This window comes from Schistocerca americana, chromosome 3 (assembly GCF_021461395.2).
Source record: "Schistocerca americana isolate TAMUIC-IGC-003095 chromosome 3, iqSchAmer2.1, whole genome shotgun sequence".
NCBI classification, from domain to species: Eukaryota; Metazoa; Arthropoda; class Insecta; order Orthoptera; family Acrididae; genus Schistocerca; species Schistocerca americana.
Window position 1 is genome coordinate 346,688,605 of NC_060121.1, and position 15,464 is coordinate 346,704,068.

The 15,464-nt window shown below is 43.6% G+C and overlaps 1 protein-coding gene across 1 annotated transcript in view; it reads right to left on the minus strand.

Moving 5' to 3' along the window:
• LOC124607404 (WD repeat-containing protein 75) overlaps window positions 1-6,749 on the minus strand; it is a 218,743-nt gene extending 211,994 nt beyond the window's left edge. The window contains exon 1 of the mRNA XM_047139728.1: window positions 6,602-6,749. Coding sequence (XP_046995684.1) covers window positions 6,602-6,696 — 95 coding nt within the window. The 5' untranslated portion in view covers window positions 6,697-6,749. The remainder of the gene's footprint in view (window positions 1-6,601) is intronic.
• Between the last annotated feature and the right edge of the window lie 8,715 nt (window positions 6,750-15,464).

Consider the following 15,464-nt stretch of genomic DNA (forward strand, 5'->3'; position numbering starts at 1 on the left):
TCGTCCTCAAACAGAGAGGTGGTTGTAACAGGTGGCACAGAGGGAACCTGAACCTTTCCCTTCCAATACAGCGTTTTTTTTTTCTTCTTCTTCTTTGTTTGCCCATCCATCTGTTGCTCCTTAGGAGCAACCTGAGAGGGAGCCTCTGGAGGAGGGTCAGGGACAGACGAAGAACGGGAAATTCTTCGGTCTGCCGCTCGTGGCTCCTTGAGCCACTGACTGATGTCAGCTGTCACGCTGAAGGATGCCTTAGAAGATAAACTTCCAAGGGACCCTTTAGCTTGACAGAAGTTGGAGGAAGCTGGTGTACCTCGGGTGGGGGGGGGGGGGTTCCTATATTCCTGTCAATTTGGGGGGGGGGGGGGGGGTTGGTCTCCAAAGGGAAGTACCTTGGGAGCAACGGAAGAAGCAGTGCCCCCATCACCAACACGGGGGAAGAGTCAGAGTGGCCCTGAGGGCCCGCTGGAGGTTTGACAATGGCAGGGACATCCATCGCAGTTGCAGCATAGGATGCAGTCATTGGAACAGGATGAATGCGTTCGTATTTTCTCTTTGCATCATGATAGGTGAGCCTGTATAGGGTTTTGATTTCCATTATTCACCACTCCTTATGGAAAACAGGGCAGTCAGGCAAGCAGGGGGAGTGGCGCTTCCCACAGTTAACACAAGTGGCAAGTGGGAGGAGCGCCCGAGTGCAGAGGACAACCACAATCCCTGCATGTGGCACTGGAGTTACAGCGAGATGACATGTGGCCAAATGTCCAGCACTTGAAGCACCGCATAGGAGGAGGGACATAAGGTTTCATGTCGCAACAGTAAACCATCACCTTGACCATTTCAGGTAACGAGTCACCCTCAAAAGCCAAGACGAAGGCATCTTTAGCAACCCTATTATCTTTGGGTCCTCTATGCACACGCCAGATGAAGTGGACACCCCATCACTCCAAGTTGGCGCTAGCTCCTTATCCAACTGCAAAAGGAGGTCACAATGGAAAATAAGACTGTGGCCCAAGTTAAGGCTTTTATGTGCAGTAATCAACACAGGGTATTACCCAGCATTTCACAGGCGAGCAACGCCCACAACTGGGTTGGGGAGGCCACTTGGATCAAAATCATCCCACTATGCATTTTAGACAATACCACCACTTCCCCAAACCTATCTTCAAGGTGGTCTATGAAAAACTGGGGCTTTGTTGCCTGAAAGGTCTTTACATCAGTCCTGCCGTAAACTAGGTACCGAGGCAAATACGGCACTTGAGACATGGTCACCCTACAGTCCTCCCCAGGGAGGGGAACAATCGGGAATAATACATCACAGCATCAAAACCATTTCTGACACACTTGAAGACTGCTGGGGCCGAGCGAATACCAACTAGATTCGATTTAACCTGTTTCATTGCAGGTCATCTGCCCTGATGCCACCCACTCCAACCAGGAGCTCTGTCCACAAGTGCCACCCAGCCTCAGCAAGGGCCACCTGGCAGGATGGCCATCGCCGGGTGTCCCGGTGCCCCAGAAGTATGGGCACCTACTAATTGGCATACGCAGGGAAGTCTCAGCTCAGGCATCATCAGTGTGATCCCTGTGTTGTCAGAGGGCAACCACCAAGAGGGTACGTGACAACCCCACCGTGACGGACTGGCTACCGCACTGGATTTCGGGTGTCGAAATGGTCCAGAATTATAGTGGGCACGAAGGACGGTACAGCGCAGGAGACAAGAAGTAGGCAACCTATAAGATGTTGGGTGCAAAGCCCACGACACAACAAGAAGGAGCATGCAAGAGCTTGGTGCATGATGGACAAACAAAAAACACCATGTAAGGCGTTCATCACCAAATGGCATGCACTATCAACAGAAATGTGGAGGCACCAAATGGCATGCACTATCAACAGAAATGTGGAGGTCAAAGATGAGAGGGGACCATCACAGAAAAGCCGAAATGTTGGAGACTCCTTTTAGTCGCCTCTTACCACAGGCAGGAATACGGCAGGCCTATTCTTACCCCTGGACCCGCAGGGAGGGGGGGGGGATAAATTATTATACAAATACAACACAATTAATAATAATATGGTAGTGTATGATACAACTGGCTATTATTAAGTTATGGACCCCATAAAAAGCACTCCAAAACAGCTTTAGTTCTAAAGGCCTAAGCCTAGCATGGAACAATGGAAACAATAGATTATATAATTTATGGCAACAATTTTTATGTCATCGCACGTCACTGGTCGAAGACTCTCAGCAGCCACACTAGGGAATTGCCATCACATATGTAGGCTACCGTGAACCTCACAGCACAAACAGCTGTGTGGGTCTGGAATAGTACCATGACTGGCCAGCTTGGACCACTGATGAATGGGAACACTTTTTTCTGCACTGCCGTGGATTTACATTGTTGGTGTGTATTGCAGCAACCTGGGGAGAGCTCTCATTCTGCCAATGTTTGGAACAGGCACAGCAGTGTTACTCCTGGCGTCGTGGTGTGGGGAACAGACAGTTACGACTTGAGGTCATGGCTAGAAGCGGTTCAGAGAACTCTGACAGCACACTGGAATGCCAAGAACATCTTATGTCCTCGTGCGTAATCTCCCATGCAAATTAATTGTGGTACCCTGCTTTAGCATGACAATGCTCTTTCATACACGGCACCTGTCTGTACATACTGTTTGTGTGATGTCGAGATATTCCTGTGACCAGTAAGATCCCCAAATCCGTCCTCATGTATGGCACCAGTTCAAATGTGAAATCCTTCCCTGTGCCAGTATCAAGGATATCAAAGGCCAGTTAAAATAGATCTGGGCCAGCTTGTCTCAAGAGAGAATACACAGCTTTATTACGCCCTTCACAACTGAACAGAATAAGCCCACGCATCCAAGCCAGGGGGTTGCAATGTCATATTGATAGGTGCTCATAACGCCAAGCTGTTTGTAAATCTGATTCTACACTGTAATCATGGAAATTACATGACACAGGCCTACCCTCACAATCCATGAAGTTTCATTTTGTTTGCTTTTCCCCTTCTGGGTGCATCATTTTTTCCATCAGGCACTTTATTACCTGAACACCACAAGGCATGGAAGTTGTTTACCAGGGATGGTATTCTGTCCCCAAAGCTCACATCAATACACTATACTTAATACTTGAGGAAGGAGGGTGAGGTCTGAGACAAATGGATGCAGCTCACTATAATGTCGTTGGATTCAGCAGGCATGTGACTAAGCATATGATGGTCTGCTGATGTGTCAAATAATACAATCTGTGATGGTTCATGGAACCTGGCTAAGATGGTTGCAAGAGAACCGTAAGGGGATGAAAGAGGTACTACTCACTTCTGGAATTTAACATTAATGGTAAGACTCAGCACAAGATAAAACAATCCTCGAGACAGAAATCTCTGCATGGTCAATATGCAAGACAGCTGGAGTACTTCAAATATGGCAGAGGGCAGGAGCATCTATGGCTTAAAAGAGAAAGAATGAGGACTCTAATAGTCGTTGGAATGTATCTGGTTGAAGAACTACAAAAAGATTATCATGAAAACCACTCAGGTGATGATGTTGATTTTGTGGAGTACTCTCTGAGATTACAACCCTAAAGCTGTTCTTTCAGCTGGGTGTAAGACCATGCAAAGAAGGGAAGGCAGAAAGGTGGAAGGAGTATATAGAGGGTTTATACAAGGGCGATGTACTTGAGAACAATATTATGGAAATGGAAGAGGATGTAGATGAAGATGAAATGGGAGATAAGATACTGCGTGAAGAGTTTGACAGAGCACTGAAAGACCTGAGTCGAAACAAGGCCCCGGGAGTAGACAACATTCCATTAGAACTACTGATGGCCTTGGGAGAGCCAGTCATGACAAAACTCTACTATCTGGTGAGCAAGATGTATGAGACAGGCGAAATACCCTCAGACTTCAAGAAGAATATAATAATTCCAATCCCAAAGAAAGCAGGTGTTGACAGATGTGAAAATTACCGAACTATTAGTTTAATAAGTCACAGCTGCAAAATACTAACGCGAATTCTTTACAGACGAATGGAAAAACTGGTAGAAGCGGACCTCGGGGAAGATCAGTTTGGATTCCGTAGAAATGTTGGAACACGTGAGGCAATACTAACCTTACGACTTATCTTACAAAATAGATTAAGGAAAGGCAAACCTACGTTTCTAGCATTTGTAGACTTAGAGAAAGCATTTGACAACGTTAACTGGAATACTCTCTTTCAAATTCTGAAGGTGGGAGGGGTAAAATACAGGGAGCGAAAGGCTATTTACAATTTGTACAGAAACCAGATGGCAGTTATAAGAGTCGAGGGACATGAAAGGGAAGCAGTGGTTGGGAAAGGAGTGAGACAGGGTTGTAGCCTGTCCCCGATGTTATTCAATCTGTATATTGAGCAAGCAGTAAAGGAAACAAAAGAAAAATTCGGAGTAGGTATTAAAATTCATGGAGAAGAAGTAAAAACTTTGAGGTTCGCCGATGACATTGTAATTCTGTCAGAGACAGCAAAGGACTTGGAAGAGCAGTTGAACGGAATGGACAGTGTCTTGAAAGGAGGATATAAGATGAACATCAACAAAAGCAAAACGAGGATAATGGAATGTAGTCAAATTAAATCGGGTAATGCTGAGGGTATTAGATTAGGAAATGAGACACTTAAAGTAGTAAAGGAGTTTTGCTATTTAGGGAGTAAAATAACTGATGATGGTCGAAGTAGAGAGGATATAAAATGTAGACTGGCAATGGCAAGGAAATCGTTTCTGAAGAAGAGAAATTTGTTAACATCGAGTATAGATTTAAGTGTCAGGAAGTCGTTTCTGAAAGTATTTGTATGGAGTGTAGCCATGTATGGAAGTGAAACATGGACGATAACCAGTTTGGACAAGATGAGAATAGAAGCTTTCGAAATGTGGTGCTACAGAAGAATGCTGAAGATAAGGTGGGTAGATCACGTAACTAATGAGGAGGTATTGAATAGGATTGGGGAGAAGAGAAGTTTGTGGCACAACTTGACTAGAAGAAGGGATAGGTTGGTAGGACATGTTTTGAGGCATCAAGGGATCACAAATTTAGCATTGGAGGGCAGCGTGGAGGGTAAAAATCGTAGAGGGAGACCAAGAGATCAATACACTAAGCAGATTCAGAAGGATGTAGGTTGCAGTGGGTACTGGGAGATGAAGAGGCTTGCACAGGATAGAGTAGCATGGAGAGCTGCATCAAACCAGTCTCAGGACTGAAGACCACAACAACAACAACATAAGACCATCCTCTACAATTAACAAATACACACTGAATGAATGGCAGCAGCTAAGATCATTGAATGTCAGCCATGGAAAAGATCATGTGCCTTAATGGAGGTATTAGTCCCAAGTGATGGTAACAATAATGAGGAAGTAGCTCTGAATAAATGTAAATTTTAGACTTTTTAATTATCTGAGCATCAATGTCAGTCAAATGTGGAATGCACAGAATTCTTCTTGTAGAGCAGCTGCAACTGTGTAAGTCCATTTTGTAAATATAAGAGAGCACATAACAGTTGCTGAATCAACAATCTTTTATTGCATACATGATAGACGATCGGTTTTGGAACACTAAAACAACTTGAGGATCTACTCTCATTTTCTTGTAACACAGTATTTTCATTACTAGAGCTTTATGCCAGATGATGGAATTTCAAGGGTTCTGAAATTGGATGTGTATGCAAAAAAGATTATTGATTCATCAACAGTTGTGTGGTTTCTTCATTTCACAAAACAAATGTGGAATGTTAACTGATACCATCCCTGTGTCATTGGTGCCTATACCACATAACTTGCTCTGACTAGAATGTAGCAACAACTGCAACAAACAACATAGTGCTGTTCATAACAACCCATTCTTCTGCAAAAATCACATTTATCACTTAGTCACCAAATATACTTCCCAGGAAGCTGAAAGTAACCTGAAGTAGACTTGTTGTAGGCCTACCCAGTATTATAATGTGTATTGTGAAAAATAAGATAATACAACAACAATATTGAAACTTCCTGTCAGATTAAAATTGTATGACTGACCGAGATTCCAACCCTGGTGCGGCACAGTTTAATCCACCACGAAATTTCAAAACAGCACGCACTGTCATACAGAGTGCAAAACTCATTCTGGAAACAATAATAACGTGTGCGTTCCTTTCACATTCCAATAGTAAGCAGGAAATAGGCCGACAAGAATATCATGACATCACAAACATGAAACATAATTTATAAATTCCATTCACTCTGATCGATGTGCCAGTTTCATGCATACAGAACACTAATAAAGTAACAACTACTACGTGTAAAGGGATTTCAATAATTCCTGCAAAGACAGGGCGGGAAGTAGCTCAGCGTATGATAGTGAAAGTTGTGGTGACAGGCTGATCTTTGCTGTATATCGACGTCTATATGCCACGCTGGCAATATTTGTTCCATATCCAATACATAACTTTATAGCGGCATGTGAACACTGATTGAGACATATCTAATTTCGGTATGAGACCGTCGATGTTACATTCGAAGGACTGATGGCACAGGGTATGTTACGAGTAACCTACCAAACAAACATACAAATTTCTTACCGTCCATCTTTCGAAAATACGGGCTGGCGATCGATTACACTACCACCACCTTTCCGACTCACAATTAATTCACATTCTTTTTCCATGGTGCCCATGTCGATTCTCACCCACAACAATACTACCCACGTGTTATAAGTTTGTAAACATACCAAAGATGTAACGATGCAAACAAAAACGTATGGCTACAGCAATCTTTGGGTACATTAGCAGTGTACTTTGTCTCTGGGATGAGCAGAAAAGCGGTTACCTACAGGCACGTCCACACAGAACAAACTGTTTGCGCGAATATCCTCACATCACATATGCGGAGGTAGAACGAAGCGTGTGAACAGGAGATTTGCGCAGATATGAGATGCATGGAGTTGAAGATGTGAGCGAAATTGTTCAAATGTGTGGGTTCAAATCATATCTGCATACATTGCTTGGAGCGTGTGGACAGGAAATCGCCGCAAGTCTGGTGATAAAATGTATCTGGTTGTTTCTCATTTGTGTGTACAGATTGAATTTTAAAATGGCAGATAAACGTCAGTGTTGTCGATTGTTCATTGCCGAATTTACCGTATTGTGTTGGAGTCATTCATGCTTACGGAAAATCAGAAGCAGAGAATAAAGCGTTAGGGAGAAGAAGGCAGTTGCTGATTGCCCTTTAACATAGGAATTACGAACGGTTAGCCCCACGGCAAACAGGAAAAAGGTATATAATAAAAAGAATCGTTGCATACTATTTACCGCAAACAGCCAAACAAAGTAACCAAACCTATTCGATTTGGTGCTGGGGGATTATTAGGAAACTTTCACTTGGTACAGGTATGGTCCTACTCGTAATCTAATGTGAGTCGTAACAGCGTAGCAAAACAAAGCAGCCTCTATTTGTTGTTTGGAAGAGAGCAGTCAGAATATTGTGTTAAGCTGATAGTGGATCTTGGAGCAGTGCCTTCACGGACATAGGTATTATTACAACTTTTTATTTCTTAATGTGATATGTGATTCATAACAAGAGTGGATAAGAGGTAAACTGTAGAATTCAGCCGGCCGGTGTGGCCGTGCGGTTAAAGGCGCTTCAGTCTGGAACCGCGTGACCGCTACGGTCGCAGGTTCGAATCCTGCCTCGGGCATGGATGTGTGTGATGTCCTTAGGTTAGTTAGGTTTAAGTAGTTCTAAGTTCTAGGGGACTTATGACCACAGCAGTTAAGTCCCATAGTGCTCAGAGCCATTTGAACCATTTTGTAGAATTCACTGCTAGAATACTACAAGTAAAACTTTCCAGATACACAATGAATCCCTGCCTAGAGTTCAGAATGGAATTTTATTTTCTGGTACAAACGTTGCTGGTAGACTTCAGGCGGGGAATTGAAAATCTCATGTGTGTGTGTGTGTGGCTCTGAGCACTATGGGACTTTACATCTGAGGTCATCAGTTCCCTAGAACTTAGCACTACTTAAACCTACTAACCTAAAACAACATCACACACATCCATGCCCGAGGCAGGATTGGAACCTGCGACCGTAGCGGTCGCGCCGTTCCAGACTGAAGCGCCTAGAACCGCTCGGACTGAAGCGCCTAGAACCGCTCGCCCACATGGGCCGGCTGGAAAATCTCGACTTAGAACAAAGTGAACTACAGCTCATTGCCACATATATAGCTTCTAAAAAAAATACTGGTTTCGAACACATCTAAAACTGTAAAAATGTGATCTGTAACTTGTCAGAATTGAGGTACTATACAGAACTTTACTTTCCTTAACGAAAGCATCCTTCGGGAAGGCGTAAATAGATCACGTATGGCTTGGCTCTGAGCACTATGCGACTTAACTTCTGAGGTCATCAGTTGCCTAGAACTTAGAACTAATTAAACCTAACTAATCTAAGGACATCACACACACCCCTGCCCGAGGCAGGATTCGAAGCTGCGACCGGACCGGTCGCTCGGCTCCAGACAGTAGCGCCTAGACCCGCACGGCCACTCCGGCCGGCAGATCACGTATGTTGCGTATGATTTCACGCAATGCTTGTTTCGAAATTGCAGTGGCAAATTCTAGATCGTTGTAATTGCTATCTCCAGGAATTTTAACGTCACCGCTTATGTGGAGAAATTTCTCTCCCCATACAAGTGTTTTTCCGTATTATACTGGGACTTAAAAATGAGTGTCAAATGATAATTAAACGTTTCTAAATCCATCCTGAAATAATTATTCAAGCCATCGAGTTCGTCCTGCAACTTGTGAAGTACGTATGTACAAAAACTGCCTTTGCTTTAGCAGCCACTGTTTAAATCATTTTCAACAACAGATTTTCCTCCATTTCTGAAGAAATGAAATTAACTTTGAGGTTATTGAAGACAGCAGTGCATTTCCCCTGAGATTTGTCTCTACAGATAGCGCGCGAGCAGCAGATTGAAACTTGCGTGGCGTGAACATACCACAGCAGCGAACTGTTGCATGGGCAGATATTTGCGCAGATTTATGCCAAAACAGATCGTTGCGTATGGACAGGCACACTTCTCAGGACTGTGCAAACATGACGTCGCCATATTGAATTCGGTAATTTCGTATTGTGACTGCCGTGTTATGAAAGTGTGCCGAGTGAATTGTAATGGTCAATTTACAAACTGAACATGAGACACGCAAATATGAATAAATATTCAGAACACGTTGATCATATGATAAAACAAACTACCACTCAGAATAAAAAGCATAGAAAAAGACTGACACATTTGCAAGAGTTATAAGGCGGAATATAAAAGAAAATCTACGGGCTAGTTCTTTAAAGACAATTCTTTGCCAAACAAAAATGTCTTCAATTGAAATACATCTTCAACGCCAATTTCGTAACTTTTTTACAACAAATTTTACCAATACCAAAGCGTTTTCGAGAGATACTCAATCCTTTGAAACAGCATTTATTCATTGGACATTAGATAAATGAGCTGCTTTTTTAATTCGTCTGCTGAAATTGCCATTTTATAGTGGTGTAGTGATTAACCCTCGAACGGGCGCGCCTACGTGGAGTTCGCCAATAGCAAATAACGTTGTCTTGCACTATTCCATTGTGAGCCCATACCTATTCCTTCATTAATGCTTCAACTAAGACGGTGATAAGTTGTGTTGTACGTCCAAGTAAGCAGCAGTAATATTAAATAAAAGGCTAGCTAAGTGAAGAAAAAATATGACAATTGCGAGAAAATGACCCAGCGTCCCATCTAGCAGCACAACTCCACAATGAAGCAGTTATTTACGAGACAATTAGTTACCAAATAACCCGCTGGCAGGGATCCGATGCATCAGCGCTGTTTAATGCTTTGAGTGGTCATTACGTGGGGCAACACTTGTACGTGGTAAAAGAGTGATAAAATGAAAGTTTATTTTATTATTGTTTTATTAAACAGTGATGTAGCTCATGTAATATCAGTTTCTTTTATTGTTGCTTAACTAAATTAAGATTAAACTGTGATTTTGCTCATACGTGTTTACCTTGGTAACATGAAGAAACTATTCCTTACATGTGTACAGAGTGCGTTGTGCTCCCACTCGTTCGTTGGTTGATTTGGGGGAGGGAACCAAACAGCGAGGTCATCGGTCGCCATCGGATTGGGGAAGGAAGTCGGCCGTGCCCTTTCAAAGGAACCATGCCAGCATTTGCCTGAACCGATTTTAGAGAAATCACGGAAAACCTAAATCAGGTTCGCCAGACGCGGGTTTCAACAGTCGTCCTCCCGAATGCGAGTCCAGTGCGCTATAACCACTGCGCCATCTCGCTCGGTCGCCTGCTCGTGTTACGAAAAACGGCGCGCCCGTTCGAGAGTGTTGAGATACAGACTGTAGTGTAGGTATACAACACTTTCGCGTCTTGCCACATCTAATTGTTTTTCACCTACACGTTTCTACAAGGTTTTGAGAATACATTATTAAGTTAATACCGGTTCCCATCAGATCACAAAAGTTAAGGGCTACCAAGCCACTGCTATCCCCGTGCATAAAAACTCCATTATTCAGGTTCATCCCTGCAGGCCCCTGTTATTGCACCCTACACCGGGGTCCTTGGTTTGCCTCCATGTACTCAGGTGCCTCGTTCATTGAGATGCACTTCTTCAACCTACGATGTGACTGACTGACAACAGAACCAATCATGATGTCAGTCTCTTCTCTGGGCCTGATGGAATGCTACACTCGCCAAGGCGTTGACAGCTTAACTTTGTTGCTGCTGCTTCCGCATTGTGTGGCAACTCTGTGTGCTAGCTACCCCTGAGATCATGTGCTGAGCTAAGCACACATCATCATCAGGCCTGTGTGTCTGGGCAAGACAGTGTTTCTACTAGTGTGCTGTGTGTGATGAATAAATGAACTATTGGTTTACCTTGCTCTTATGGCTTGATAATAGTCCACCTGGCTCCAAGTACCTGTGCCCGCAGCTCGTGGTCTAGTGGCTAGTGTTGCTGCCTCTGTATCACAGGGCCCTGGGTTCGATTCCCGGCCAGGTTGGGGATTTTCTCTGTCCAGGGACTGGGTGTTTGTGTTGTCCTCATCATTTCATCATCATTCGTGACAGTGGTAACATTGGTCTGTGTAAAAATTGGGACTTTGTACAGGCACTGATGACCGTACCATTGAGGCCCCACAAACCAAACACCATCTAAGTACCTGTTGCCCCACCAATAAACCTCGCTTGTCCTCACGAACTTACAATGGGATAAATTGACACACTAGCCATCCTGACTCTATTGCAGCTGGTCTATGAACTTGACCAGAGAACTAACGAGGTTCAGTTCTAAGGTACTTTTGAGGTAGGTCAGGTTTTGGGCTGGTAGTACGTTTAGAGGTTTGTCAGGTCAATAAATCAGAAGATATGTTTTGTTTAATATCGTAGGTCACGTTATGGTAGCTGAAAGATGAAAAGTCGGTCCAGAGATATCACAAGTCGTGCCATTTATCAGTACGTCACTATCACACAGATCCAACCCGAAAATTTAACATCACTGAACAGTGATCTTACATCATTGTTCCCCATTTCACATACTTATACCATTGAGGGTTTAACTGGCGCTTTCCCACGAAATCCAGACTTATCACAAAGCCAGCAGCTGTCTCTAATAAAAGTCCTTGTACCATAGAGTCTATTCAGTCTATTACGGCAATCAAGCAAAATTCCGCCTCTACATACGATTTTGTAGCATTAAAACTTACTGAAAGGACCGCTCGGCAGTCTTAGAGCTCCTGTTGCCGTTTAACAGTTGATTATTTACATTCCTTCCTTTTCCATTATGCCGTTTCCCTCCACAACCTCGACCTCAGTGTCTTAACTTTCCCACACCCTTTACATTGTAGGTGGAGACAATCATTCCGTATGTGACCTGAACATCCACAACGATAGCAGTTCACGTCTGCAGAAAAGACGTTTCTTTTACCACAGACCCACATTACCACATCCATTTTATTCTGTACTATAGCTACGCCTATGGTGCCAGACAGATACTACGGAAATTTTATATGTATCCTTCTTGACCCATCAGGTGGCAGTTCCCTTAGAAATGTGTCTAATGCTCTCTGTTGCACTTCCTGCACGAGGAACCTACTCTTTTCGTCGCTATCTGTCAACTAATAGGTGGATGAGCGTCGTCAAGCTATAAGAGCAATGAGAAACGATAGTTCTTTTACTCAAGGCCTACAGTAGAGCAGTCAAAATGTTGTCTTACTGTGGTCAGCACCCAGGGACACAGGCTAGTCCTGCATGATGTGTGCTTATCTCAACACTTGGCCTCAGGGGACTGCCAGTATACAAAGATAGCACACCAGTTAGGCAGCGTCATTGATGAAGTTTCGTTGCCAGTACCTTGGCGAGTGTGTCGCCACATTAGGTCCAGGTAGGAATCTGGCACATAGTGATGACACATTCCGCAATCAATCGGTTACACTGCATGATATGAATGTGCATCACAGTTCAAGAGGTATCTGTGTGTGCAGGTGAACTGAGGATCTCAATATAGGATGCAGCAACAGACCCACGCCTGTAGTAGCAGAGAGCTCATACACAGGGCAGGTGGTGGCTTGGCAGTGTGTCAGACCCAGGAGCAAACGACTGACCTCCGGTAGGCACCCTGAAGACGGCAGAAGTTAGCCAGAACACGGCCCCCAGCCGAATTGCACCAGTTCAGCTCCCAGCGCCATCAGGACTAGGTGCACCTATAGTACCGCAGCTGGTGGAGATGGCTCCTATTTAGTAACAGTGGATTGATGGCCCACATCAGATCGATGATTGTCATGGAGTACATCTCGGAGTTGGCTGCAGACGATGACACTGCATAGTGGTATTTATGGCTACTCGTCTCACCTGTTACGACAGGACATCATTCTTTCTGACGTAAGTCAAGGAAGCAGCACAGTGCCAGGATCGGACATGTGGTAATCCAGGACACTACTGCGACAGTCTGGCCGCACACTTCACTGTGCTGAGTACATTTCATTCCTGGAAGCTGTTCTGAGGCTGGAGTAACTAGCCGGCTCTGGCGCTGGAGCAGTGGCCTCCATTATGTCAGTTCAGCTTCTCTATTGCTTTTTGCATCAGTCTGCGGCAACAGCTACTGGTTTCTGATTATTTCGATTTGTACAATTACAGGTCCAGAGGATGGATAAATGCTAAACAGGTATTCCGTTTGCTTGGTCAAAGGTTACAGACACCAAGTTAAAAGACAGTGGTACGTGCCATGACTGGGAAGCATGGAGTGCTTGACTACATTTAAATTTGTAGTGAATCTCTCTGCTTTCAGAGAAACTTTCTAAAACAGCTGTTGATCCACAATGAATTTTCATCATCTATAATATTGTGATTGCCCAAGGCCACCCATACGATAGTTTGCCGGGGGGAGGGGGGTTGGTGGGGGAGCGGGGGGTCAAGAGCTGGGGGTATGGAGTATTTTTTATAATTGAAAGACGAACTCCGACTTGCAAGTTGGCATAAAAAGTTCCAGTTCCCACCACGTTAAAACCTGCGTAATTCCGACTTGTAAATTATTTTCTTGACAGAAAATCACCTGACTAAACTATAGTCTTTCCTTTCCCTTAAGAGTTAGGTGGAGAGGGAGAGGGCACAGACCCATTTGCCCCAGGGTATAGGCGCCCTTGCATGCCTAAACCCTATTGTGCAGTACTTTCGTATGTAATAAACATTTTCAGTCTCAGAGATGAATGTTTGATGTTAACTACTGACATAATCGAGAAATTTGTTCCATATTCCTTGTACTATGCACATATACCTGCCTTTCTCGACATTTCCTGCTGAATCGACTTCTGAAACCATACATACAGTGGTGTAAGCTAGGGTGCCAGGTATCACATCTTGGAGCGATTCACCTTAGTGTGCCCTCATTTGCAAGTTGTTGTTGTGGTCTTCAGTCCTGAGACTGGTTTGATGCAGCTCTCCATGCTACTCTATCATGTACAAGCTTCTTCATCTCCCAGTACCTACTGCTACCTACATCCTTCTGAATCTGTTTAGTGTATTCATCTCTTGGTCTCTCTCTACGATTTTTACCCTCCAAGCTGCCCTCCAGTACGAAATTGGTGATCCCTTGATGTCTCAGAATATGCCCTACCAGCCGATCCCTTCTTCTAGTCACGTTGTACCACAAATTTCTCTTCTCTCCAATTCTATTCAATATCTCCTAGTTAATTATGTGATGTACCACCTGATCTTCAGCGTTCTTCTGTAGCACCACATAACGAAAGCTTCTATTCTCATCTTGTCCAAACTATTTATCGTCCACGTTTCACTTCCATACATGGCTACACTCCATACAAATACTTTCAGAAACGACTTCCTGACACTTAAATCTATTCTCGATTTAACAAATTTCTCTTCTGCAGAAACGCTTTCCTTGCCATTGCCAGTCTACATTTGCAAGTAACGGACGGAAAAAAAGTTTCGGGATTTCGCACGAGATTCTAGAGCTTTAAAATAGAGAGCACACACTGTCAGCTGAAGTAGTGCTGTGGAAAACAAATCTGTTTCTCTGCAGGAGATTGTGGGTCCAAATCTTGCCAGGTGCTGTAAGATTTCTTTTATTTTCAAATCTTTATAGAAATGACTGTGATGAATGTATTATTACACCTTGTAGGGAAAAACATTTTTGACTGGATTCCATAACCAATAGAAACACATTATTCTCTCATAGATAAATCAGAATAATTAAAATCATGTACACAAGGATTCCAAATGAAAAAAGAAAGACAGGAACAAAAAATTTGGCCTTGTGAAAAAAGTTAATACATTGTTTTCAGCAGCCTTTAATACATATATGTAACTGCTGAACAACTAGCTCTCCTGCACACAATTCTGCCTCATCTACTGACTCGATAGAGCTGTTGCTGAATCCGAAGCTGCTGTCTGTTGAGTCTGAACCTGCCTTGTCCGATATATCCTCAGAACCAAGCAACGACATTTCACTGTCACTGTCTGGTTGATGTTGGGTAAATGTGCTCTCAGTAGCTTCGTCCATTGGTGCGTCTCTGTGTTAATATTCGACCATAATAGTTTCCCTTCATGGCACACCTTCTTCCAGTCACCTTTCATAATGCTCTGTATTGCAGCCATAGTAATTTGTTTAAGTTGGGAATGGGTAACGCCGCTGATATTGTTCGATAAAACTTTGTGTTTCCTCAAATTCCAGATAAGTTTGATGGGGTTCAGATCACAATTGTAGGGTGGAAGGTGTAACACTAAGTCCTTTCCCGGATTCTTTTAGTACTCTATCTACTGTATATTCCTGGCTCGGGTTTGTAACTTTCACAACTTCCAAGGGCTCATTGCATGTTAAATCCGCACGACTGTATATCTGCTTTACGAGAAGTTATGTTGGGCCCTTTATTTTTGT